The sequence below is a fragment of the Fusarium keratoplasticum genome, chromosome 3 (assembly GCF_025433545.1).
Source record: "Fusarium keratoplasticum isolate Fu6.1 chromosome 3, whole genome shotgun sequence".
NCBI classification, from domain to species: Eukaryota; Fungi; Ascomycota; class Sordariomycetes; order Hypocreales; family Nectriaceae; genus Fusarium; species Fusarium keratoplasticum.
The window spans coordinates 2964035-2988511 of record NC_070531.1 but is presented as its reverse complement, the minus strand read 5'-3'; the positions used below and the strand labels follow the sequence as shown (position 1 = coordinate 2988511).

Below are 24477 nucleotides of genomic sequence, written 5' to 3'. Positions count from 1 at the left end.
TACCTATATACAGTAAACAAGGTGCCAGCCCCCATTGAAAGCCTTCCCGCGACTTCGCCTCGTCAAGAAAAGGTCAACATAGCCTCCCCGTCTCCTCCACAGGAGCCAGCACACCACCCAGCTCATCCCTCTCATGCAATGGCTGCAGCATGCGATACTTTTCTCGGAGGTACTCCCTCTGATTCTCCCGCATCCCATCAAGGTTGAGCAGAAAATTCACCACGTAGAGAAAGTCTTTGACGTGTGACTTGAACCCGCCCTCTGACTCGTCGTGAGAAGACGCCGGCAGCGCCAGCACGTCTGCGATAGTGCTCGCAATCTCAAAGAGCTTCTGTATGATGCCGCTGCCCTGCGTCGCTATACTTACGATGCTATTTAGCCGGCTGACCAGGTTGCGAAGTTGGATCGACAGCCGTGACGCCGGGAATTGCAGCGATAGCCCTTCATGTGTCATATCTGAAGGCCCTGACCGGAGTAGCCCCTGCGAGAGGGCGAGTTGCCAGAGTAAAGTCCGTAGCCAGAGTCTGGTGATGAAAAGGTCTGCCCGTTGTAGCTCGGTGAAGCCAGGCTGCCCAGAACCGCTCAGCTTCGCCTCGGCGGTTGCCGCGTTCATCTCAGCTTGGTCAAGCTGAACCTGCTTACTCTCGATCCATTGCACCGTCAGTCCACCTATCGCCCCTCGTTGTGATTGCCAATACGAGAGGAATGTCTCGTCCAGTATCAGAAAGAGGTCTATCAAGCAATTGAAGCCGGCCCGGATGTGTTCCGGCGTGCAACTGTCTGCTGTTGAAAGACCTGTCCGGAGTGGAGGAAGAATGCATGGATATCCAGAGATGCCAAGGAATCGTTCATGGATATAAGCCTCCCAGTAGACTTGCTGAAAGCGTACCGGGTCGTAAGGCAACTGACTTGAGTCTCGCATGTCCCGCTGGTGCATCTCCAGTGTCTGGACCATTGAGATGGCTTCGCGGATAAAGTTGAAGCTGCGATCGAGACGGCTGAGGCCCATGGTGGCGATCTCGAGGTAGATGCATGTCATGATGCGCTTGATACTCACAGGCAAGAATTCATCCAAGCGCCCAGTGACATGTGTGCCCTGCCCGGCTCGGTGATGTGCCTCCAAGCCATGATAGATGAGGTCGTTTATTTGCGCCGCCACGCTCCCATGCGTGTGGTCTGCCGTTTGAGACAGAAACGTTGTCACAGCTCCATAGGCGTAGACCAAGGCGGCGTCCTCGGGGCTACTGTGCATCATAGAAATGGCGGCGACCATGTCCTCGGGAGTGACAGCGGGGCTGAAAGGGTAGACGACCTTCTCAAACTCTGGTAGTAGGGCGGTGAAGAAGCCCGGCGTGTAGACCTCCGACGCCGGGCCCGAGTGCGACCCGGGACTGCTGCCACTTCCGGCCCAATCATGGCCCGAGGTCGGGGGCTGGACGGCCGTGGCAGATGGGGACACGGAGGAGGTCGGCGAGGACGGCAGGGGATTCTCCCCCCTGATCTGAGCCACCAGGCGGCCTCGCTGCGGGTTCTTGCGCTTCCTCGGCCCCGTGGACCTAACGCACTGGACGTCGAACTGCCGGCAGGGGGAGCAGGGCTGCCCGTCGTCACATTTGACCTTGCGCACTCGGCAACCATGACACGCGGGCATCTCGGAGAACTCAGCTGCCGGAGATTTTTCTGATTTGAGGCTTGGAGGATTTGAGCTGCAGGTCGTCAGCAGCGGCGGGTAAGCATGCTCAGGGCTCAGGGCGCAGACTAGTTATTGAGGTTGTCGAGACGGGAGCGTGGGCTGTGATGAAATGGCTGGCATCACGTGATGTGATTGGCACGAACGCCTCAGCTCAGCTTGAACGGGAACAGACGGGAGAGAGATGAAAAAGGGTACTTTCCGCATTGGGATATGATGCGGCAACGTTACAAATGCGAGTAAATGGGCAGTTTTTATGCTGTCACTTATAATCTCACTCTTTAGAATATACCAAAACCCCAGACGAGAGATCTACTGTAACTCTAAAGTTAAAAGACTGGTTGCAGTTAACAATACCCTGTACTCGAGTCGTGCACCAGGGAAATTGACCTGTAGTTCGGAACCTCGGCTTCAAACCACAAATATGAAAAAGGGCAGTTTTCATGCAGATGGATGGCAATGAATTAATAAATATTGTCTTGAATTTTTCTCAAATTCCTTCACTGCGCAGCTCCAGTTTCAGTCTCCATTTCATGTACATTAGCACAAGAACCAACAACCCTCAAGTACATTACCACGTCACAGAACCCAACACCCACTCATCCAATCTCATCTACACCGCATCCCAGAATAGCACCAACGCACCCACTACGTAGTCCAGATTCTTGCCCAACGCCTCGCCCTTGCGGCCCAGAATTTCCACAGTACAGTATCGAGAGCACAGATCGCCCCGAGGAACCATCGTGCTCCATAACGACGTTTCTTCCGCCCCGGATCTCAGTGCAGAAGCCCAGATATCTACCCGCGACGCTTTGAAGCGGTGACTCCGGTGCACGTTCTCGGGAGCCGCGTTTCGTTTCAAATCACGGGGAATTCGATCGATTGTCGTCCCATCTGCTTTGCCTCGAGCTGAATTCGACCCATGTTCCTTGACAAACCTGCAGCATCATGGAGAAGAGGGTGTGCAAGTTGCAGCACTTGTTGGGAAGCATCTTGCAACTTGGAACCTGCAGCTTCGGGTAGAAACCCACTGTGTTGTAATAATGCTCCGAAAAGTCCCAGTCTTTCTGTTTGGTGCGGATCGCATCTCTGAGAATCTATAGGTGTGCATAGATCCATCCATACCCACGGTTCCTCACAACGGGGCTACAATCCTATTCGAGACTGACAACAGCCCACGGAATTTTCCTTCTATTCATCTTCTGGTCGCTTATCGAACCCCTACCGGTACCCTACCCTACCCTCCCCAACTGAAAGGACCTCTGAGGAGCCCTTCCGCCACGTCCGCCCACATCCCCGGCAGCTAGCTTCGGCACCGGAGCCACGGTTCCAACGCTGCCGCTTCCGGACAACGGGGAATTGGATCCCTGCGTCCGTACGTTAGACCAGACGAGCTTGTCTTGTGTCGCTGTTGGGTTGGACGGTCACGGCTGCGCTAGGCTAGAGTGCTCACCGCGTGGCACTCCACTTACACCGCGTCCAGTAATTAAGGATGCCTCTCCCGCCCTCGGTTCCCCCCCAACCCAGCCCAACCCAACACACAAAGGACTGCCCACGATACGGCACTTGCACGGCACCTGTTGACTCTTGTTCATCGCATGGCGAGCAGGGATGCCCGAGCCAGCGCTGACCAAGAGCTGAGCACCGCCCCGAATGATCTGACTCTTTCCGGCTCTGTGCGCCGTACCCCATAGGCTGGTCGTCGCCTGAAGAGCGAAAAGGAGGATTCACTCAGAGCTAAGGCGGGCCCAGAGACAGGACCGTTCTCATGGAACGTGCTCCGATTGGTGACAGCCACGCTCGGAGGCTCCTCTTGCGCCCTCAAACCCTTCTTCAGCAAGGAGACGGTTCAAAGAGTCTTTCGTATTGTGTCGACCCTTGTCCCTGCGTTTGTCAAATTGTTACTGTATGTATGATGTCGTCTGGACGTGTCCGAGATGAAAATTTTGCCATCTCGAGATGATGCTCATCAGCTGCGCTGCAGCTGCGAGATGGACGAAGCGTTCGGCCCCGTCTTCGCGGTCGCCGTGCCGTGCCATATGTGTGTCTTTCTGTCTATTTCCGACACGACCTTGGTCGTGACGAAACCTCATCCATCCCCCCTCAGTCTCGGCGCTCCTCGATGGTGGTTGCCCCGACCTGCCAATGGTCAGGAGAATCAGCCTTCCCTTTGCCACTAGACACCCCCGGAACTCTGGAAGCATTATCCGAGAGATCGGCAAGAGCACGGGACCGCGGTCCTGGGAAGGGCGGCGTGCCACGAGTGGTGGGAACTCCAGACGGCCGTTCCTCCCGGTTGGCTCAACAGGGCTGTGACAGGCGGGCGGGCTGTCTCTAGGGGGAGCATGGCCGAGCGAGCCAGCCCGGGCTGAGAACAACGTGGCCCGGGAAATGAAGGTGTGCCTGGGCTTGCTGGCTCGTGCGAAGGAGATTTGACCTGCGAGATACGCATGGAGAGAAGGTGAGGAGAGAGCGGACCCGACAGACGGAAAGGGGCCTGTGACCTCGCAACTGCGTCCCGGCCCTTCTGGAGCTTTGCCCTGCCCTGGTTTGGAAGCGGCTCTTTGACGACCAGGTCTAGCCCCGAGTACGGTAACGAGCCCCAAGCGGTGGGCGAACGTCACCAACAACAACGGTGAACAGTGCAACGGCTGGGCAACCGGGGGAGGCAGAGTGACGGTCCCGTGCAGCAACATGTGCTGTCGGTGTGGTATGACATGGGATGACGGAGTGCGTTGTGCTGGCTGTTCTCCCATGGCTCGCTAGTTGCTTTTTTTGCTGAATCAGTCTGATTGCCCTTTGTGTTGGTGTCTCTCAGCTCTTGGTCTTGTCTCATCGCCCATTAGAATCCTTTGACCGAGCCCAAGTAACTCGTCACAATCCTACACCGAAGTGTGTCACGATCGCTCACCGTTCGTTCTTCTTGTTCCCCCCCAACACTCGGCGCGTCGTGTGTCCCCAGGTCGAAGAGCAGCACGGTGGCGTCTCTTCTAGAATCTGTTTGGAATAGAGCCGCCCCCAGCTGCAAGCTCAATCCCGGCTTCTCTTGGTAGGAGCCGCTCATTAGTATTCCCCACAAGCCCTCCTTGCTGGTGGTGTCCACTCTCTCTCCCTTGACGCATTGCTTGTTGATGGCCACCCCCTTGTCCATATCAAATCCGCCCTCTAGATGGCTCATCTCGCTCGCCCTACCTGCGCTCGTCAATTCCGTACAGACTCACAGGACCGTCCCCCTCAATCTCTCTCACCTTGTATTGATCGCCTCACGTCTCCAAGCTGATCAGTACCGCACCACAGACTCCACAGACATGATGCCGCTTCGCACAAACAATTGCCACTCCTGGATGCCTCCTCCAGCCCGGCAGCTTGAGTTGAGTTCCGACCAGGAGCTAACAGAAGCTCGCGGCCCCTGCCGATCCTAGGTAGCATGGACCGTGGACCGTAAAAAAAACAAGCACAGGGGGGGGTTCGGAGACTGCTAGGAAAGTTATCAGGGGTGCCAGTGCATTCTGCTGACCGCCAGGTCATCGAACAGCGGTAGCTTAGAAGCCACGCGAGCTCTCTCAATTTCACGGGGATTTAAGACAATAGGGCCCCGTCATCGTTTTTTTTCGTGATCAGTATCCCCTGGATTTTGCGAAAATTCGTTGTGTGCGTGCCCTGGATTTCTGTCGCTCAGCCTTTCTTTGCTCTGCTCTGCACACTTGCATCTGCCTTTGATCTCACCAACCTCTGCCTCGCGTATTCGCTCTGCTTCAACAAGCCGACTCCATCACCATGCCGCGCGGACCGTATGACACCACTGGCGTGATAAAGCCAAGTGCACCCAAACCACCAAAGCCCGGAAAGTGCCCTCAGCTCGTTCAGCTATGAGGCGTCGCATCGCATCTTTGAGGGTTCTTCTCTTTTTGCTCTGCGTGTTATGAACCGGCGTGCTCAAGGTCAGTACTCACGGCAACCAAGAATCCTCCCTTTCGCGATTGCTAACCCTGGTTAGAGTTCACGCCACAACACAACGCATACAAAACACAACCGACTCGACGAATAGCACTGTACACTTGTTAAGCGATGATGATATCGACTGCCGATCGAAATAAAAGCACTTGCTGGGAAAGGACGGAGTTGTGGGGTTTTGCTTTCTTTTTGGGCCTTTCTTTTGGGCTTGGGACGGTTGGGAAAAAGTATTAGACGGGATAACTCAGGTCAGGAGTCATGATCAACTGAATTGGAAATCAAAAGAGGTGGAAACACGGAACGAGGGCATAGATACGAACGTACATAGAAGTGCGTCTGGCCGCAGGGTCGACCTAATTTTGATACCTACCTTTCACAATCCAAACAGCTGGCTGTGGTCGGGTCGTGAACCATGCCCAAACCTGAGGGGCTACCCTTTCGGCCGAGATTGATTTGAGGCCCCCTAAACGTCACCCAAGGGTGCTGGCCGTTTCGTGGGCCGTCACTGCAAAGGGCACAACGTTGCCGCATAAGTTGCAGCCCTACATTAGCTGTCGCAAAACCTTGAACCAGTTCGCCGGGTTTGTGGGGACCTGACAGAATGTGGGATCTGGGTGGGACCTGGCCCGGAGGCCTGTTGGAGACGGCTTGCCGCAGGTTGCACAAAGGCGTTCCAGGACTCGATGTTTGGTATTGACGCCGAGGTGGACGGATACCATGGCATACCTGCCCGCAATGCACTCGCAATGCTTCACATGCTGGCACTCTTGCTGTCTCGGCGTCGTTTGGCACGGAGGCGAGTCGCATCGGGGAGATCTGCAGGGGTTCCAAGGCCGTCGCTGTTTCGCAGTCGTGCACAAGCCACCAGAGGGATGAGTGGAACGACAATGACGGTACGGCGTTGATCAAAGGGAGATTGAATGGATGAAGCTGTAGAAGGGAGAAAATTTTCAGTCGAGGGACTCCGAGACCAGTTTCTCCGTCCGGTCGATCGTGGAGAAAGGAATGACCCAGACCTCCTTCCTTCAACACCTAGCTGGACGCACCCGTCTGAATGACCAGCTTCACCCACCATGATTGGCAGAGGAAGAGCAATTGATGCCGACTAAAGATGGGACGGTCCGTTGATCGAGTTAAGGTTGCAACCCTTCACCTAGCCAAAGGACCGTCCCGCGGATGTGGCAACTGACGTTGAGGGCGATATCCATGTGACTAGCGGCCGTGTCTGAGGTTGTTTGTCGTTGGTGTTTAGGACACGGAAGAGGTGCGGAAGCCGCCGAGACAAGGACCGACTTATACCGGAAAAGACGCCGAACTTGGGAGCAAACATGACGGCAGAGGGTAACATCTCCTTAATAACCATGAACCCAGCCTGACAGCTGGACTCCAGATGTTTTATACGTGGGAACTAAGAATAGGCCGGGCAGGCAGGTAGGCAGTTTACCCCGGATTTCAGTGTGGGGGTGGAGAAGCGTGGGATGTGGATGGACGGATGCCAACATTTGACCCATTTTACGGCATCGCGAGACCCTCTCTCCCGTGCGCCATCTTTTTCCGGTGGGTGGAATCGGGTGCCGTATCCGCACTCAATGTGATAACGACGCTGATATCGGCATGGTCATTGATCTAGATGATCTGGACGGATGTCTCATCACATCACGGAGAGGGTGGACGCACGCTCCAGCGTGCATCTGTCCATCTCCTTCTTGGCCAAGTCGGCCTTGAGCTTCCGTCAAAGACACCACCATCTGCGTATTACCCTCTATTTTCAGCCTTCACCAGCAGCTGCGTGGATCATGCATCATGCTCAACAGTTTCACTTGCCTCTATCTCACGCATATTCACATGTTTTCGAGCCGTGGACGAGCAACTGCCTGCCACGACACTGTATCGTTATGCAAATGAGTCCCTACTTTGCCCGGTGGCGTGATCACCATGTCAAGCAGGCGAGCGGAGCTGGCTTGGGCTTGGACCCTGCGAACCAAAGAAGAGGCATCATCTGGGAGCCCACGAGGATATCACGATAACTCTGCGTTGCTGCTGCCACAAGATTGCGTATGCAACGATTTCTCAGGGTCTCGAGTGGTTTCCGTAGCAGCTCGAGATTGGACGCTTTGTGCGGTGTGCGATCCTCAAGGATGGCTTACAGCAATGGGCTGATGCCGCCAGGAATGTCGTATCAGCCGGATTTGCATGCAAGGATGGGAGACGCTGGGCCTCCCAAATTGGTCGACAGGCTGATGAATACAGCACTGTGATGCTTTTTACAGTATGACAGCTGCTGCAGAGTCGACGAAACTGATCTAGAGGGCATGTCTCGTACTCGAGCCGCGCGGCAGAGCATGTTGGCCCGGATGAAGGACCGAGAAGTTGTCAGAATATGCGAGTGATTGGGAAATCGATATCACAGGCTGAGACTCTGCAGTCCCGCAAGAGCAAGACCATGAATGCTCAGACCTTCTCTTATCTTGAGGGCCATGAAAATTGACACCATGTCTCGTTGGTGAGCACGCGGAGATGGGAACGCGTCTTCCCTTTTAGGTCTTCACTTGTCGTAAAGGGATTAGCCTCGCGCTCAAAGTCGGACGTTAGCGTGCCGGATCAAGACTTCCTACAGATCCAGCACACCCACTTCTACAGCAAACATCTGGCCCGTGATCACTTGCCTCAGACCTCCTTCAGACAGACAGGACATGGATAGCTCGTGCTCTGAGAAGTGCTTCTCGGCCAATTTCATGAATGGCCAAGTCCTCGCATTTTCCACTTTTTTTGTTTGGTTTGCTGGAGACCCCAATCTCGTCTCTGGCTATCCAGCCTCCCCACCGCCGCTCGGATGCTACCGATCAACAACTCCATCTCCGTCCACCGCACTTCCAACCTCCCCTCGAGCCAAACCCATGCCATGTCGTCTTTCCAACCTCGCCGGTCTCCGGCTCTTTTCTGAGCGAAAAAGTCCAGCTCATCAGCGTGCCCCTGAACGACCAACCTCTGCTAGATTCTGTTCCTGACTCTGTCCCGCGCGTTAGCGGTCCAATGGCTACTCCTGTTGGGGGCAAGCGTCTGGGTCTGGTTGCAAGCTCCCCCGGCTTCGGGTGGCACACCTATTGGCTCGCCCACGCGATCACGACAAGGACAAACACACCTTTGGCTCCGCCGAGTCTGTTCTGCCCAACGGCAAGCACAGCACTTGCGGTGACAGCTGGCGCAGCCCCGGTTCAGCCCTTGTCTTGAAATCCTCAAACATCGTTCACCGCCATGAGCTCGACTCCACGCGGCCCGCTCGCGCCCCGGGGGTCTGTCCTAGCTTCCCAGCCCACACAGCGCTTGCTTGCACAGGAGTCCATGCGGTGAGAGCCTGGCCCTTGGCTGCAATACAAAATCAGCTCGTCCTGCATGCTCTGCTTGCTGAGATGCATTGGTCTTGTCCCAAAGACAATCAAAGGCCTCTGTAGCCTGGAGAGCCCATGGCACCTCCAGTATCACCGACTTCCTCTGTTCTCTCCCTCTTTCAATGACAACGCCGCCCTGTCCGGGCGAGTCGCTCATGAATGGCTTCTTCTAAGACCATCATGGCGGTCCCAGAGATCATCGCCAGCCTCACCTGGCAGCAGACTGGATGCCTGCTCGCCGGTGTCTGGCTCATCTACCTCGTCCAGCTGGTCATCCAGAGATTATGGCTCAGTCCTCTGGCCCATATCCCTGGCCCCAAGCTGGCAGCTTTGACTCAGTACTATGAGTTCTACTATGATTTTGTCCTGGGGGGACAATACACCTTCAAGATCATCGACATGCACGAAAAGTACGGACCTATTGTTCGTATCAACCCCTGGGAGGTGCACGTGGGAGACCCCGACTTCTTCTCGGAGCTCTACACTGGACCCAGCCGGCGCCGGGACAAGTGGACGTTCTATACACAACAGGCAAGTATACCATCGGATCTTACATAGAGACCCTCACTAACACCCTACAGTCCGGCGCCCCTCGTACGCGAGTACCTCATCCCAACGCCTTGGCGGGACCTAATACTGCAACGGAAGGCTCTCTTGCTGCCATCGACCACAGCCTTCACAAGTTGCGGCGAAGTGCGCTGAACCCTTTCTACTCAACTCAGACTGTGCGCAAATTGCAGCCGGTGATTGAGGAGAGAGTGGATGCCCTTCTGGATGCGTTCCTGAACTACGCTGAGGTGTCCAACGGTCAACCTTTGGATGTCATGTACCCGTACTCCGCCTTTACCAATGGTGAGCTCTACCTGTCCCTGTGATAGTTGGTAAGTCTAACAGTGTCTAGACGTCATCAACGAGTATGCTTTTGCTCGAAGTGATCATCTTGTCGAGAAGTCGGATTTCGGAGCTGAAGTCACCAACGATCTTCTTATCGGCACCCACATGGGGCCATGTGTGCAGCATCTCGACTGGGTGCTCACACTTGTCAATGCTCTGCCCGAGTCCATCTCGAACCGATGCATGCCTGGTTGGGGTGGTTTCTTGAAGATGAAGAACGATATCCTCGAGCACATTCACAGCATCGACCCACCCCAAAGCACGGGCAAGTGGACGATGGATGGTGGTCACCCTACCATGCTCTCGAGGCCTCGGTCAATGCGGGGGAAGCCATCACCCCAAGTTCAAGAGGGACAGATCCTCGTCCAAGGCGGTACTCTCACCACCTCCTGGGCCATGTCCCTGGCAACCTTTCACCTCCTCAACCGCCCCGAGACCCTCCGCAAGCTTCGCGACGAGCTCTTTGCTGCCATTCCCGATGCTCATGATACGACGCCGCTTTCCCGACTTGAGAAGCTCCCCTACCTTCGCGGAGTTGTCAAGGAGGCATTGCGTCTCGGCATCGGAACTAGCAGCCGGCTCGCCCGAGTTGCCGCAGACGAGACCCTCGTCTACCATGACCACGTCAACAACACGGTCTGGCGCCTACCTCCTGGCTCCATTGTGGGTATGAGCCCATACAAGACTGTCATGGACGAGAACATCTTTTACGATGCCCGAGGCTTCCACCCTGAGCGCTGGGTTGAGGATGGTGAGCGACTCGACAAGTATCTCGACATCTTTTGCTCCGGCACCCGCGTCTGCTTGGGCATGGCTCTCGCCCAAGCCGAACTCTACCTTATGCTGGCCAAGATCTTCCGCCGCTGGGGAAGCGGTGGTGTTGTCTTTGGCAGTGACGATGGTGACCAGCGTCTTGGAGATGTTGGTTACTTGAGCATCTACGAAACGAGGGTGCGAGACTGCGAGCCCGCTGCTGACTTTTTTATGCCTATCCCCTACAAGGTATGTCTACATGTTCAACCTGTCCAACAATAACACTAACAACGAGTCAAGGGATCTGAGGGCCTTCGCTTTGTCTTTGAAGCCTACTAAACACGTGGTTCGATACCTCGTAAGGAATATACCAATAGGTAACGGTATTTCTGCTTTGCTCTGCTTTCGCTTTTCTGCCCTTGCTCTGCTTTGCCACCTATACCCTGTTGCCTCTTTATCATTATCACATGAGCGATGGAAACGAGATGTATGATGGATGGAATGATGAAATAATGTCACGACTCGAGGAAGTCATGAGTTTGATGTTTGTTTATGGAAGATACCTTTGGATACGGCACCTGGACGTGCCAATACCCTTTACTATGTCTTGTGCTTTCTATCAGTTTGATTTCTATCTATGGATGCTGGAGTTCATCTTGGGCTTCCCTATCGTTTTTACCGAAAGTGTTTCACGGGTGTCACCGTGTTTCTGGAGAAGCGATTTCCCTTTTTATACCATCAAGGTTTCAGCGCGGCGTCTGGGTTTAAAAACACGGACCTACCGCTGGTGGCCTTTTTTTATTATCCCCTTTTTTACCATCAACACCAAATCACCCATCACCGCCGACTATAGGTGCACGGGCGAGTGTTTTGATTCCCTTTGTCATGAAGGTGGTGGATGTCTTACACGAAATGCCGGATCGGAAAAGATCATAAGATACCAATTTTGAACCAAAGTCGTGGGGGTTGAAGGGACGGGAGCCCATGGTGGAGGAGGATGAACAGAGAAGCAAGATTCTCGACAAAATACCCATGAAAACGAAAAAAAGAATCATGCGAAAACACGACAAAAAATATACATACATATTTCAGTGCAACTACTTCCCTCTGCAAGTGATCTGAAGCTCTCAACCTGAAGGCATCACCAAGTTGAATCAGTACCGTTCCTTGGCATCCTCGTCCAAGCATTGCCGTGAATCGAGCCAGATTGATAAACGGCTGATGCAGAATGGGTGATGCCCGTCAATGGTGGGGAGATCTCAAGAGCCTGCAGCCACGAAACCCCCTAAAGACACAGGGGTCAGGGGCCCTGAACGGCATCCGCCACGGCACACGCACGGCTGATTCCATCACCTCCACGCCACGGCCCGGACCAACCAGAGGCGTCAAAGCTGCCACCACCACGTATTCGATTCGACGACCCCGAAAGCGACGGATGCCATCAGTTGAGCAAGTTTCCACTGTCTCCTGAGAGCGCTTGTGGTCAATTCTTTTTCTTTTCCTACGTATATATGTCTTTGATTCTTTCCTATTGACCTGTAGTTTCCGTCGTCTCATCGCCACAACTCTTACTGTACATCATCTTCGCATTCGCAACCAAACGCCATGGCTGGACTCGATCCCGTCGCGAGGAAGAAGGTTCTTCGCGTAATTGCCGTTTCTCTATTGCTCGATCTGGTATGTTCCAACTCTTGCACGCTGCATGCATGCGCCCGCAATTCTGACAGAAACTCTAATCTAGATCTCCTTCACCTTTATCCTCCCGCTGTTCCCGAAGCTCCTCGAGTTCTACCGCGATCGCGAAGGCGAGGAGCCCTCGCTCGACGACAATGGCCCTCGGACGCTCCTCCAGACCGTCCTGTCCGGCCTCCACCGCTACAAGACCTCCTTTTCACGTCCGATAGAATCGCGATATGATATTGTGCTGCTGGGCGGTGCGCTGGGCTCCATGTTCTCGTACGTCAGCATACCGCCGCAGGGCGCTTGTCGCGGTTTGCTAATAATATGTTTCTGTATAGACTCCTTCAGGCTATTGCCTCTCCCCTCATCGGCGCACTCTCCGATCGATATGGCCGTCGCAAGGCCCTCCTAGCCTCCATGTGCGGCAACATTCTCTCCGTCCTGCTCTGGGTCGCGGCCGTCGACTTCCGCACCTTCATCGCGAGCCGCATCGTGGGTGGTCTATCCGAGGGCAACATCCAACTGTCAACGGCTATGGCGAGCGATATCTCGGACGAGTCCTCCCGCGGTGCTACCATGGCTCTGATTGGTGCCTGCTTCTCCATTGCCTTCACCTTTGGCCCTGGACTCGGTGCATGGCTGAGCACCTTCTCGACCTTCGCCGCGAACCCCTTTGCTACAGCGGCTGGTTTCAGTCTTGGCCTGATTGTTGTCGAGACGGTGTATCTCTACTTCTGTCTCCCTGAGACATTGCCTGCTTTGACTGGCATCAACGTCAAGGAGGGTGAGAAGAAGAAGCCGGCTCCCAAGGCCGTTGAACGCACCAACTCGCACTTCATCCTGAACGCCGTGCACTTTGTCTTTCTCCTCTTCTTCTCCGGCATGGAGAGCTCTCTGTCTTTCATGACCTACGAGCTCTTCTCGTTTACTTCTGGCAAGAATGGTCGGCTTCTGGGCTACGTCGGACTGGTCGCATCAATCCTCCAGGGCGGCGTAACGCGACGCCTTCCTCCTCTCCTTTGCATCAAGATCGGCACACTCGCCTGTCTCACGTCCTTTATTCTTCTTGGCCAGATTACGACGATTGGTGGACTGTACTTGGCGGCTACATGCCTCGCTATGACCTCCGCGACCGTCGTCACTGGCCTCAATGCGCTGAGCAGCTTTGAGGCTCACGAGGATGAGCGTGGAAACAAGCTAGGTATGCTTCGCAGCTGGGGCCAGCTCGGTCGTGGACTGGGACCTATCCTATTCACGAGTGTGTACTGGTGGGCAGGCCGAGAGGTTGCCTACGGTATGGGTGCGACTGGTATGGCGGTTGTTGTCGCGACCGTGTTTGCTGGTTTGAAGACACCCAAGGGCATGGAGAAGTCGAAGGGGAAGAAGACGGGGGGCAAGGCGCAATGATTCGTATGCTTTGGTGAAATGGTGACTGGGTCTTCATATAGAGGGGGATGCATGAAGGTTTGGCCAAGCAGGACTTGGCTTGATCTGATATACGCGGCCTCAGGGCCAAATACATATACCAAATCGTAATTGGTCGTTCAAAACAATGCTCTAATATTGCTTCTTGCGTGGTCCATTGCCAGAATGATGTTGGGCTGGACCCGAGTGCTGTTCTACGTTGGGGTGAAGCACACCAGGCATGTTCAACAGTCAACATCACGAAGGCGGATTTGCGGCTTCAAGCGCAATTACGGTGGCCAAGAACGAGCCAATCCCCCTCAAACAGGGCGCAGGATCCCTCTTGTCGAGGAAAAGTGCAAAAAAAATTCCAAAAAAGATACCCGCACCCGGATTTGCACCGGGATCCTTGGCTCACGCCTATACTGTTATAGGAGTCCAACGAGTTGCTATTACTCTATACGGGCTTCGTTTTTGACCGTTCGACCACAGGGCGAGGCCTCTTGGCTGTCTGTTGGGGGAGGTGTTTGGTATTGCGGGCTATATGTTGATGTGCAGGTGTTTGCCAGTTGGTGGCGGCTGGCGGGTTGATGCAGCTGGTGATGGAGGCACGGGCGGGATTATGCAGGCTGCACAGGTACGGTGCGAGGAGGGTTGATCTCGGATGTGCGATAGAGTCGTGAAGGAGGCATGGGAAGTTGATTTAGGCCTGTACAACATGATATCGACGGGTGTTTCGGTTGCTTGTTGGTTAAAGCCAGGTATCGACTTCGATATCGACTTGGAGGTGATGCTGCTCGTCCAGATTGCCTATAGAGTCAGTAGAATAGCCACAGTACAGCAAATTGCAGTTTTCACACAACAGAGAACCAGACAGTAGCCAATTCACTGTCCATTGGGGAAGGAAGTCAAAAGAAGTGCAGCGATTCGGCCAATGCACATCAGCTCGTGTAACCAGGGTTGGGGGCTGGTGGCTTTATATGGATTTGCTGCGGACTCCGCTCGGCTCCTGGACACCAATACGGGTCAAGCGCAAGCGAGACGCAATAGCAACGATTATTTTTTATTGGAATGTGTAATGATACGCTTTGGGTTCGCTTAGTATCTCTAGTCACAACATCCTTGACTTTGGATGGGGGTTCGGGCTGATGGAGTTGTCCGTTGTTGTTTCCTTCGCGCCTTTGCTACCCTGAACTTGTGTTGCTAACATCGTGGGAAAACTGCAATTATCTTTTTAGGATAGAAACAAAATCTGCGATGATGTCTATGAATCATGAAATGCATCACTTGATTGCACATCAATGGAGCAAGCAGTTGCCTCCACCTCGTTCTGGTAGACTTCTCCGCGAACTACAAATGGGCCGCCGAACGACGGCTCACGGCGGAGCCGATGCAGAGTGAGAGGCAACACATGCATCGAAGGTATACCCACTGTGGACAAACCTCCAGTCTCGGCGGAGGTTGTTGAGGATGGCAAATACCTACTACAGGCCAAAGGATCACGATGCAGACTGAGCGGTCTGCAAAGACAGCGCACATCGAGACCAGCTGGCACGCATACTGTACAGTATCTACTAGTAAAGCTCTGGGAGCTGGAGCTTCTTGACTCTTGCTCAAACGTAGCGGCCGTGGATAGGCGCAGGTGGCCAAGAGATGGTGTCGAGAGCTGGAGCTAGATGCGACAGCTCGCAGACAGGCCGAGGCCCATCCTTGCCTATCTTGGACCTGGTCGAAATCTCGAACATGAGGTAGGATTGCCGCCGCCGCGGTGGCACCTCGACAAGACAACGACTTGTACTGATTGACAATTTGACCGGCTCTCAGTGGCTCCGCGCATGGTCCAGTCGCCAGTTCATCGAATCCACTCAGAGGCCGGCCCTGCACACAATCGACCATGATTTGGGAAAAACCTCATCTTGGACCTCCACTGCGACCAGCCGAGCCTTGGCGGCGGCGGGTACGTGAGGTGTGAGCTGCATCAAAAGACCAAGACCTTTCGTCGAGGCTCCACTATGGCTGGGAGTTTTTTTTTTTTCTTGTCGCCCCTCCCTCATTATTTTGGCGCGCGCTTTCTTTTGAGGTTAGAGGCTACAGGACCCCAGCAACCTTTGGTCGGACTGAACTCTTCTGGAGGGGCTTGTTGACAAGGAGGGGGAGGAGGGGGAGGGGCAGAGAAGCAGTCGAGCCATGAGACAGACACGACACACGACGAGGGAGACGGGAATTACCGAAGTTGAATGAATCAGCTGTTGATTGAGACGCTTCTACAGCTCAAGCTCCAAAATTTCCAGTCCCTTGATGTCATATCATCTCTATTGAGGACCGTTCACATCCTTCCATTTTACCCCTCCAGCTCCGAGGAAAAAATTTGATATGCGACCTCGACTGAAGACGGCCAGATCTTCCGTGCACTGGGCTCTCAGCGGCGGTGGCAACCAGGAGGCGCTAGTGGTGGGGCATGACGTTGATTCGTACAGGGAGTTTGAGCCAGAAACAGACCGCGCCAGAGAAGAGGGGCAGCAAGCACCTGAAGCTCCCCTCCCTCCCAATCGACACGGGCAGGAAAAAAAAAATACGTGAAAAACAAAGGGAGCTCTTTCGGCGCAATCAGTCATTTCGGGCACGAAAAAAACTGGAATCTCTCACCCGGCGTAATATCTACATGACGCATTCGGTGAGAAAACAGAATAATCAGATAGAGGCTTTCCCTTCAGTGACTCACGCCGCGTTGCGTTGGGCTGACAGAAAGGAGGGGCAAAACCCGTGGGTTGGGCAGAGGGCAGGTCCCACGGCTTGGGTTGTCACAGCATCCATGGACTGGACTGCAAAGCAAGCAAGCAAGCCCATCCATCCATGGGCCCCAGACAACCGCCGCGTACTGTAGCATCCACCACACAAACCCACCGAAAAGCCTCGACCGCTAGGCGGCCCTTTGCTGAATTTTTTCCTGCTCGGGCCGTAAGTGTGAAATTTTTTTCTGCTCCTCCCTTGGGCGGCGGTGCTCGAGAAAAAAATCGGTCCCCGCAGGTATCTGCTAACAGATGACATGTACCTTGTCCACACAACTTGTTTTTTTCCGTCCTTCAGCCCTGCTGCTGTGGAAGCCAGATATTGGGTTTGAGGTCGAGATCAGTGGCATGGTCGATGGATGGCTAATGGAAGCAGTCAAAGGATATCTGGTGATGGTCGTCTCTGGTCTTGAACGACGCTGTAGCTTCCCGTATGGCTATCAACAGACTCTACTGTACTGTTCTCACAATTGTAAATGCCAAATGCCATACCAAACAGTGAGGTTGCTTGCCGGGCAGAGAGACATCTGCCCCAGCTCCCCTCCCTCAGATATCAACCTTGAGAGGCCTCAGCAACACCGCAACAACTCGTCAAAGCGCGCAACAGCTCATGGCAACATTAATTCAAGCAGATAGCTCCAGTAGACACTCCATCTAGACTCCATATTCCTCAAAAAACAAGCATCTGGTGTCCCGTAATCTCCATGGCTTCGCCCCTCCTAATGTCGTCCTCGTACCATTCCTCAGACCGATCATGCCTTTGCCCACACGCCGTATCCAAGGGCAGGCACCCACACTTCAAACAGACCGTAACCCCCCCTCGGCTCTCTGATTGGGTGTCAGGCTGGGAATTTCTGCCAGTGCTTGCGCAGTGCGGGCAGGAAAAAAAACCTCATTGCTGTTAGGGCTCATCGGCCGGTAGCCAACTGGTTGCCCCGCGCCCGCTGCAGCTGCCTTCTCCCCACCCCTCCCCCTCCACCTCTCCTCCCACCTTTTTAAATCTCCTCCTCCCACCTCTTCCTTTCATTTTTTTCTTCCCTTCTGCTCTTCGTCTCGCATACCCGGTTCAAGCATCCGATCTGCGAATTGTACGTTCACTTCCATCAAAGGCCTTTGAGCATCATCACGAGGACTCTTTGCTTTCGCGCACAGTTCCTTCGCGATCATTCTTATTGCCGCCGCCTCTTCCTCTCCCCTCCCGCACCTGCTGACCTCTTCCCTCTGCAGCACGTTCTAAAACAGACACTTAACGCACATCACAAACAACCGCCAAAATGGGTAAGGAGGACAAGACTCACCTCAACGTCGTCGTCATCGGCCACGTCGACTCTGGCAAGTCGACCACCGTAAGTCAAACCCTCATCGCGATCTGCTTATCTCGGGTCGTGGAACCCCGCCTGGTATCTCGGGCGGGGTATTCATCAGTCACTTCATGCTGACAATCATCTACAGACCGGTCACTTGATCTACCAGTGCGGTGGTATCGACAAGCGAACCATCGAGAAGTTCGAGAAGGTTGGTGACATCCCCCTCGATCGCGCCTTGCTATTCCACATCGAATTCTCTCCCTCGCGATACGGTCTGCGCCCGCTTCTCCCGAGTCCCAAAATTTTTGCGGTCCGACCGTAATTTTTTTTGGTGGGGCATTTACCCCGCCACTCGGGCGACGTTGGACAAAGCCCTGATCCCTGCACACAAAAAACACCAAACCCTCTTGGCGCGCGCATCATCACGTGGTTCACAACAGACGCTAACCGGTCCAACAATAGGAAGCTGCTGAGCTCGGTAAGGGTTCCTTCAAGTACGCCTGGGTCCTTGACAAGCTCAAGGCCGAGCGTGAGCGTGGTATCACCATCGACATTGCCCTCTGGAAGTTCGAGACTCCCCGCTACTATGTCACCGTCATTGGTATGTTGCTGTCACCTCTCTCACACATGTCTCACCACTAACAATCAACAGACGCCCCCGGCCACCGTGATTTCATCAAGAACATGATCACTGGTACTTCCCAGGCCGACTGCGCCATTCTCATCATTGCCGCCGGTACTGGTGAGTTCGAGGCTGGTATCTCCAAGGATGGCCAGACCCGTGAGCACGCCCTGCTCGCCTACACCCTCGGTGTCAAGAACCTCATTGTCGCCATCAACAAGATGGACACCACCAAGTGGTCCGAGTCCCGTTACCAGGAGATCATCAAGGAGACCTCCAACTTCATCAAGAAGGTCGGCTACAACCCCAAGGCTGTCGCTTTCGTCCCCATCTCCGGTTTCCACGGCGACAACATGCTTACTCCCTCCACCAACTGCCCCTGGTACAAGGGCTGGGAGCGTGAGATCAAGTCCGGCAAGCTCACTGGCAAGACCCTCCTCGAGGCCATTGACTCCATCGAGCCCCCCAAGCGTCCCGTCGACAAGCCCCTCCGACTTCCCCTCCAGGATGTCTACAAGATCGGTGGTATTGGCACGGTTCCCGTCGGCCGTATCGAGACTGGTGTCATCAAGCCCGGTATGGTCGTTACCTTCGCCCCCTCCAACGTCACCACTGAAGTCAAGTCCGTCGAGATGCACCACGAGCAGCTCTCTGAGGGTCTTCCCGGTGACAACGTCGGCTTCAACGTGAAGAACGTCTCCGTCAAGGAGATCCGACGTGGCAACGTCGCTGGTGACTCCAAGAACGACCCCCCTCTGGGTGCCGCCTCTTTCACCGCCCAGGTCATTGTCCTCAACCACCCTGGCCAGGTCGGTGCCGGTTACGCCCCCGTTCTGGACTGCCACACTGCCCACATTGCCTGCAAGTTCGCCGAGATCCAGGAGAAGATCGACCGCCGAACTGGTAAGGCTGTTGAGTCCGCCCCCAAGTTCATCAAGTCTGGTGACTCCGCCATCGTCAAGATGGTTCCCTCCAAGCCCATGTGCGTTGAGGCTTTCACTGACTACCCCCCTCTGGGCCGTTTCGCCGTCCGTGACATGCGACAGACCGTTGCTGTCGGTGTCATCAAGGCCGTCGAGAAGGCTGCTGCTGGCTCCGGCAAGGTCACCAAGTCCGCTGCCAAGGCTGCCAAGAAGTAAGCTATTTGCTTCTAAACCGACAACCACCGGCGGGATCTTGCGACTCCGATCTCGCGCCCAAGGGCTGATGTTCTCACTTCAACGACGATATGATCTCACATGCGGTGCATGAGCACTCGGCTTTTGATTGGGGCACATAATGAGAGGCAGGGAAAAAGCCTCGGATCTCAGGTTGTGCAAAACAAAAAAAGAATAGAGAGTCTAGAAGTGATTCGTGCAATTTTTCCTGTTCCCATGCTTGCAACGTGACGTGAATGATGTGCCTAGTAAGATGATGCCTTAATGATGCCTTGACGATGTGCTCTATGGCTCGCCATTGTGACTTGGTTGGTGTAGTTGTAGGCACAAGCTCATATGAGCATGTGTGGAGGCCTTGCTCTGTTAATCTTCCCTGTTGGCCCTGTGCGGGTGCATGTTGATGGTGGACGCGGGTATTGGGTCATGTTGGTTCGTGACGTGAAGGTATCATCATTGTACATGTCTATTCTTCATTTTGTCTTTACATCATACACAAGTGGTGCTACATATACAGTACATGTTATACAAAGTTACTTTTCTCCTTTATACCAAGATTCATCTCCTCTTCCCTCTAACCCTCCCCCTGCCTTGCCACCTATCCTTTTTGACCTTGGGCTTCATCTTTGCGGCCTTCTTTGCGGCAATCTTTGCGAAAAGGGGCTTCTCCTTCTTTTTGGCATCTGGCTTGGGAAGGTCGTCAAAGAAGCCATCCCCGCCGCTTGAGGTGCGCTGGTGCGTAGTTGCGAGCCTGTTTGTAAAGGCGGCAGCGAACGGGTCCTTGAACTGAGTCGAATGGGGAGTCGCTTGTTGCTTCTTGACCTTGTTATTTTGTTTGGTAGTGCCCTTTTTCGACTTCTTGGCGGGAGAGGGGGCCTTTAGAGGCTTGTCGGTGACTCTGGCTGAGAACTTGGCCTCGAAATCGTCCTCGTTGGCCGTTTGACGGGCTACAGGCTTCTCTTGCGGCTGACGAGCTTCAGGCTTCTCTTGTGGTTGACGGGCTGTAGAGTCCTCTTGGGCTTGACGGGCTCCAGAGTTCTCTTGAGCTTGACGGACCCTGGAATCCTGTTGCGGTTGACGGGCGTTCTCTTGCGCTGGGGGTGCAGACTTCTCTTGCTCTTGACGAGCATTGAACCTGGTAACTACTTCCTTCAGGAGGATCTTGTTGGTAAGGGCAGCATCGTCAACATGACGGTCGCCGCCAGGTTGGCTAGTGGGAGTCTTTAAGGATATGGGAGCCGTCAAGGATATGGGGTCGGCGAACTGGTCCAAGAAGGAGTGGAGAAGTTCTGTCGGGGACTTGGACTTTGCGCCTTTCCGGCCCTTCTGTGGCTTTTTGGCACTTGTCTGGTCGATTTTGGGTTCCTTGGCCTCGGGTTCCTTGATCTCTTCCGCTGCGACATCTGACTTATCGACACTCGCTTGGTCGAGCTCTGCTTCCCTGGCCTCGAGGTCCTTGGCCTCCGACACAGTAGAATCTGGCTTGCTGGTGCTTGTTTGGTTGACTTCGGATTCTTTGGCTTCAGGTTCCTTGACCTTTGGCTCCGTGACCTCTGACTCGTCCGCCTCTCCGAATTGTTCCATCTCTTCCAGAACATCGAACTTCTTTGATCTAGGAGGGGTATCCCTGGTGCCTCTTCGTGGCATGTATTCCTTCCTGGGCTGCTCAGATTCCTCGTATCTCCGGATGTTAGGGCGGCTCTGCGTGTTGAACTTGCCATCGTCCACGATGATGTCTTCAGTAAGCTCCTCTTCGGGAAGGTCGTAACTGTGATCCTCGAGCTGACGGCTCTTGATGGACTCGTATCCCTCTGTCCAGGAGAAGCACTGGCCAGTAGCCATGTCTTCGACCAGCTGCAGGAAGCTCTTGCGCTTCTCGCCTTCGAAACTGGTGCCCAGATCGTCCGGCTTGCCTGCTTGGAGGGTGAGCTCCTGACGCTGGCCGCCGTGCTGGCCAGCCTCGATGCTCGAGTAGCGCAGCGTGTGGTCGCGCCAGGGCATTTCAACCGTCTGGTGGATCTCCAGGCCACGGAAAGCGTAAGTTTGGCTCTTGGGCTTGACGCCTCTTGTGCCGGGGTTGATGTATTTCGGGGGGAGCACGAGGGTAGCTTGACTGGGTGTTCGGAGATGGCCTTGGAGGAGGTTGAATTCGGACGTATCGAGGAAGCTCCTGAGGCCGGTTTTGTCCATATCCAAAGCAAGGCGACGTTCGTGTTGGATGCGTACGTCTACGCTCTCGCCAGGAAGCAAGAGGTCGTTGCGGTACCACGGGATAACGCAGTAGGCGGCGGCATCTTTGGGAATGGAAAAGTTGGCCAGGTCGGCTTCAGCGTCGACTGGTAGGTGGACCTGAATGACAGGGCCCTGCTTGTTCGCAGCAGAACGGTCGCCGTGAACTGCAAGGTTCAGGATAATGGTGGTGGATTGAGTCAAAGTATCGCTACCCTCGGGCTTGAGGGCGGAAAAGGAGGCAGGATGCGGGATGAGAGGATAGAATGTACGACGCTTGTGGGATAGCACCGCACCGGGTATGGGTTTCTTGGGGTGGACGGAATCGTCATCGATCCCGGGCGTGCTCAAGTCGTCGATGTGTAGAGGGATGATCAAGTCATCGGGATCGGCATCAGGAGACTGGGCCTTCTTCTTGCGAGTCTCAGTCTCCTTGAGATTGCCTACTTGAGAGCTGTTATGAATGATGTGTCCAAAGGTGGCGGTTGTGACGTTCCTAGAGCCGAGTTTGTCTGGTTGGTACTCGGGGAGGGAAGCTGAGCCGACTAGGTCCAGGGGCACAGGAGATACCTCGTCTGGCTTATTGCTGATGGGGGTCACAACTCGCTGCCACGTCTGGAGCTTGTCTCTCCACGATAGAGACTTCAGCTGTCGCCGAAAGTCGATAAAGTGGTCCTTTGGGATACCCTTGGTTTGTGGCCGAGGGAGGCACTCCATATCCACCTCCCGGCCAGGGCTGGGATGGCCGAGCAGCAGGCGAAGGACAACGTCTCCCACGTCCTCCGTCTTTGACTCGGCGGCGTTCTCCTGGGGGCCTGGGAGCCAGGAGACCCTTAGTTCCTGAGAGCCCATTAGGTTAATGCACTACGTGATGAGAGAGCAGATAGATGGTCGTACCTTTTTCCCGACGATCTTGAGAGTCGTTTTGGTGAGTTGAGAAAGGACCTCGAGCTCCGTCGAGGAGGGGATGAGTGCTACGTGTTCCCGGATAGGGATGTCTCGGACCACCCGTTTCTGTAGAATCTGGTCTAGGTGTGCGAGAATACCGTAGGCGGTGGCCTTCCTGGCGACAATGTGGAGGCGATGGTGCTTGCGGTTAAGAGTTATCGTTTCCTCCTCGCCAACGAGGAAGTCCTCCCTCAACTCCCGCACCATACGTTCTGATTCAACTGAGATATCCGGTTAGCATCGAGTGCATCCCAGCAGACCCTCAGTAAGAAAAACCTACAAGTGAGAAACACAAAGGAATCAGGTTGCATCTGGACCATGACGTTTCCAAGATCATCCATGTACTTTTGACTCTGGATCTTCCAGGTCTCGTAAATGACCTTTTGAACGCATGCGAGCTTGTCCTGACCTCCTCGGACCTCGATCTTTGTTCGGGGCACCCAGGGATAATGCTTCACAACCCAGGAATAGTTGATGACATCCTCCGGCACAACTTCAGCTTTACGGAGACGGCTATACTCTTTGAGCTGGTCCGTCGTAAACCCGTTCCGGAGAACCTCCGTCAGCTTCTCAATCTCCGAGTCTCGGAGGAAGCGAGTGTCTGGGCGAAGCTCGTCAATGTTGCGGTATATATCTTCGACGCTTAATTCACCCTCTTCCTCTGAAGGAGTGAGGCGATTCCAATCCAATTCAGAAGGTGGCTGAACGGGCTGAGATTGAACCACGGTGGGGGCCTTCTTGGAGCGGCGTATCTGGTTCGGGTTGTTGATAATGATGGCGTCGGCAGGGACACCAAGCGCTGACACTCCCAAAGACTCGTCGTGTACGAGGTCGTGACGGAACCGCTTTGTCTGCAAGACGGTAGGTTCTAGCTCGGGGATGACAGGCAATTCAAACATGCTATCTTCAGAACTCTCCGCAGGATGTTCGGCTGAAGAATCCGAGTTCTTTTCGGACGAGTCGAGGGGCAATTCTGCAGAGGCGGGAGCAGAGGCTTCGGTCGTCGTCTCATCTCGGGTTTCTTGCACTGGATCGATTGGTCTCTCCGAGAGAGATTCGGCCGAAGGAGGCCTAGACTGGGTATCCGAGGTTGGCTTCACATCTTGATCGTCTTGAGGCTTTGGGGCGGTTTCGGAAGTCGTCTCGGCTTCGGAAGAGCTTTTTATATCGGTCGTAGTATCGTCTGGCTTAGTTACAGTCTCTGTTTGTTCCGGAGACTCCTCTTTCTTTGATTTCGACTCGGTTGAGATATTCGCGCCTGTAATAAAGCTTTCAATCTTGCCATCGCCCGTCTTCCCGATCTCCGAAGTATACCGTCGTCGTTGACCGAGACTTTGTGTAATTGGAGCTGCGCGAAAGCCCAGTACGGCACTGCGCTGAGTTAGACCGAACCGACATGCCAGGCAGATGCGCGGCACACGCGCCGCCCTCGATATCATGGGAATTAAAGCAATTGAGGACAGAGTCCCGTGAAGTGGGCGAAAATGCGACAAGGCAAGTGGGAGCTTCTAAGAGAATAATGGTTATAGGAAATTTTGCTGATGACCGATAAGAGATAAGATAAGATAAAGTTAATTGGCTCCAACGCGTCGTCGCGTACCTGCCCCTCCAACTGTCTTTGTCTCTACTCTCATCGTTACTATACCAATTCTTGGGCGTGTTTG

General features: G+C 54.4%; 5 protein-coding genes across 5 annotated transcripts; 3 read left to right on the top strand and 2 right to left on the bottom strand.

Annotated features, from left to right (window-relative positions):
• Positions 1 to 73: 73 nt before the first annotated feature.
• On the bottom strand, positions 74 to 1750 carry NCS57_00427100 (Zn(2)-C6 fungal-type domain-containing protein; the record flags this gene model as incomplete). Its single annotated transcript, XM_053054238.1, has 1 exon — positions 74 to 1750. The coding sequence occupies exon 1, from the start codon at positions 1649 to 1651 to the stop codon at positions 74 to 76; it is 1578 nt and encodes a 525-aa protein (XP_052916398.1). The 5' UTR covers positions 1652 to 1750.
• Positions 1751 to 9213: 7463 nt separating this feature from the next.
• On the top strand, positions 9214 to 11019 carry NCS57_00427000 (uncharacterized protein; the record flags this gene model as incomplete). The annotated part of the gene is made up of 4 exons (XM_053054237.1): positions 9214 to 9564; positions 9615 to 9885; positions 9935 to 10929; positions 10981 to 11019. 4 exons carry the CDS (start codon positions 9214 to 9216, stop codon positions 11017 to 11019), a joined length of 1656 nt encoding a protein of 551 aa, XP_052916397.1.
• A 1266-nt stretch (positions 11020 to 12285) lies between these two features.
• NCS57_00426900 (uncharacterized protein) lies at positions 12286 to 13767 on the top strand (the record flags this gene model as incomplete). The annotated part of the gene is made up of 3 exons (XM_053054236.1): positions 12286 to 12357; positions 12422 to 12636; positions 12699 to 13767. 3 exons carry the CDS (start codon positions 12286 to 12288, stop codon positions 13765 to 13767), a joined length of 1356 nt encoding a protein of 451 aa, XP_052916396.1.
• A 4060-nt stretch (positions 13768 to 17827) lies between these two features.
• Positions 17828 to 19621, top strand: NCS57_00426800 (translation elongation factor EF-1 alpha; the record flags this gene model as incomplete). Its single annotated transcript, XM_053054235.1, has 4 exons — positions 17828 to 17899; positions 18006 to 18068; positions 18323 to 18461; positions 18513 to 19621. 4 exons carry the CDS (start codon positions 17828 to 17830, stop codon positions 19619 to 19621), a joined length of 1383 nt encoding a protein of 460 aa, XP_052916395.1.
• Positions 19622 to 20194: 573 nt separating this feature from the next.
• NCS57_00426700 (uncharacterized protein) lies at positions 20195 to 24282 on the bottom strand (the record flags this gene model as incomplete). Its single annotated transcript, XM_053054234.1, has 3 exons — positions 23094 to 24282; positions 22763 to 23034; positions 20195 to 22705 (listed from the first exon to the last, which is right to left on the bottom strand). The coding sequence occupies exons 1-3, from the start codon at positions 24250 to 24252 to the stop codon at positions 20195 to 20197; spliced, it is 3942 nt and encodes a 1313-aa protein (XP_052916394.1). The 5' UTR covers positions 24253 to 24282.
• Between the last annotated feature and the right edge of the window lie 195 nt (positions 24283 to 24477).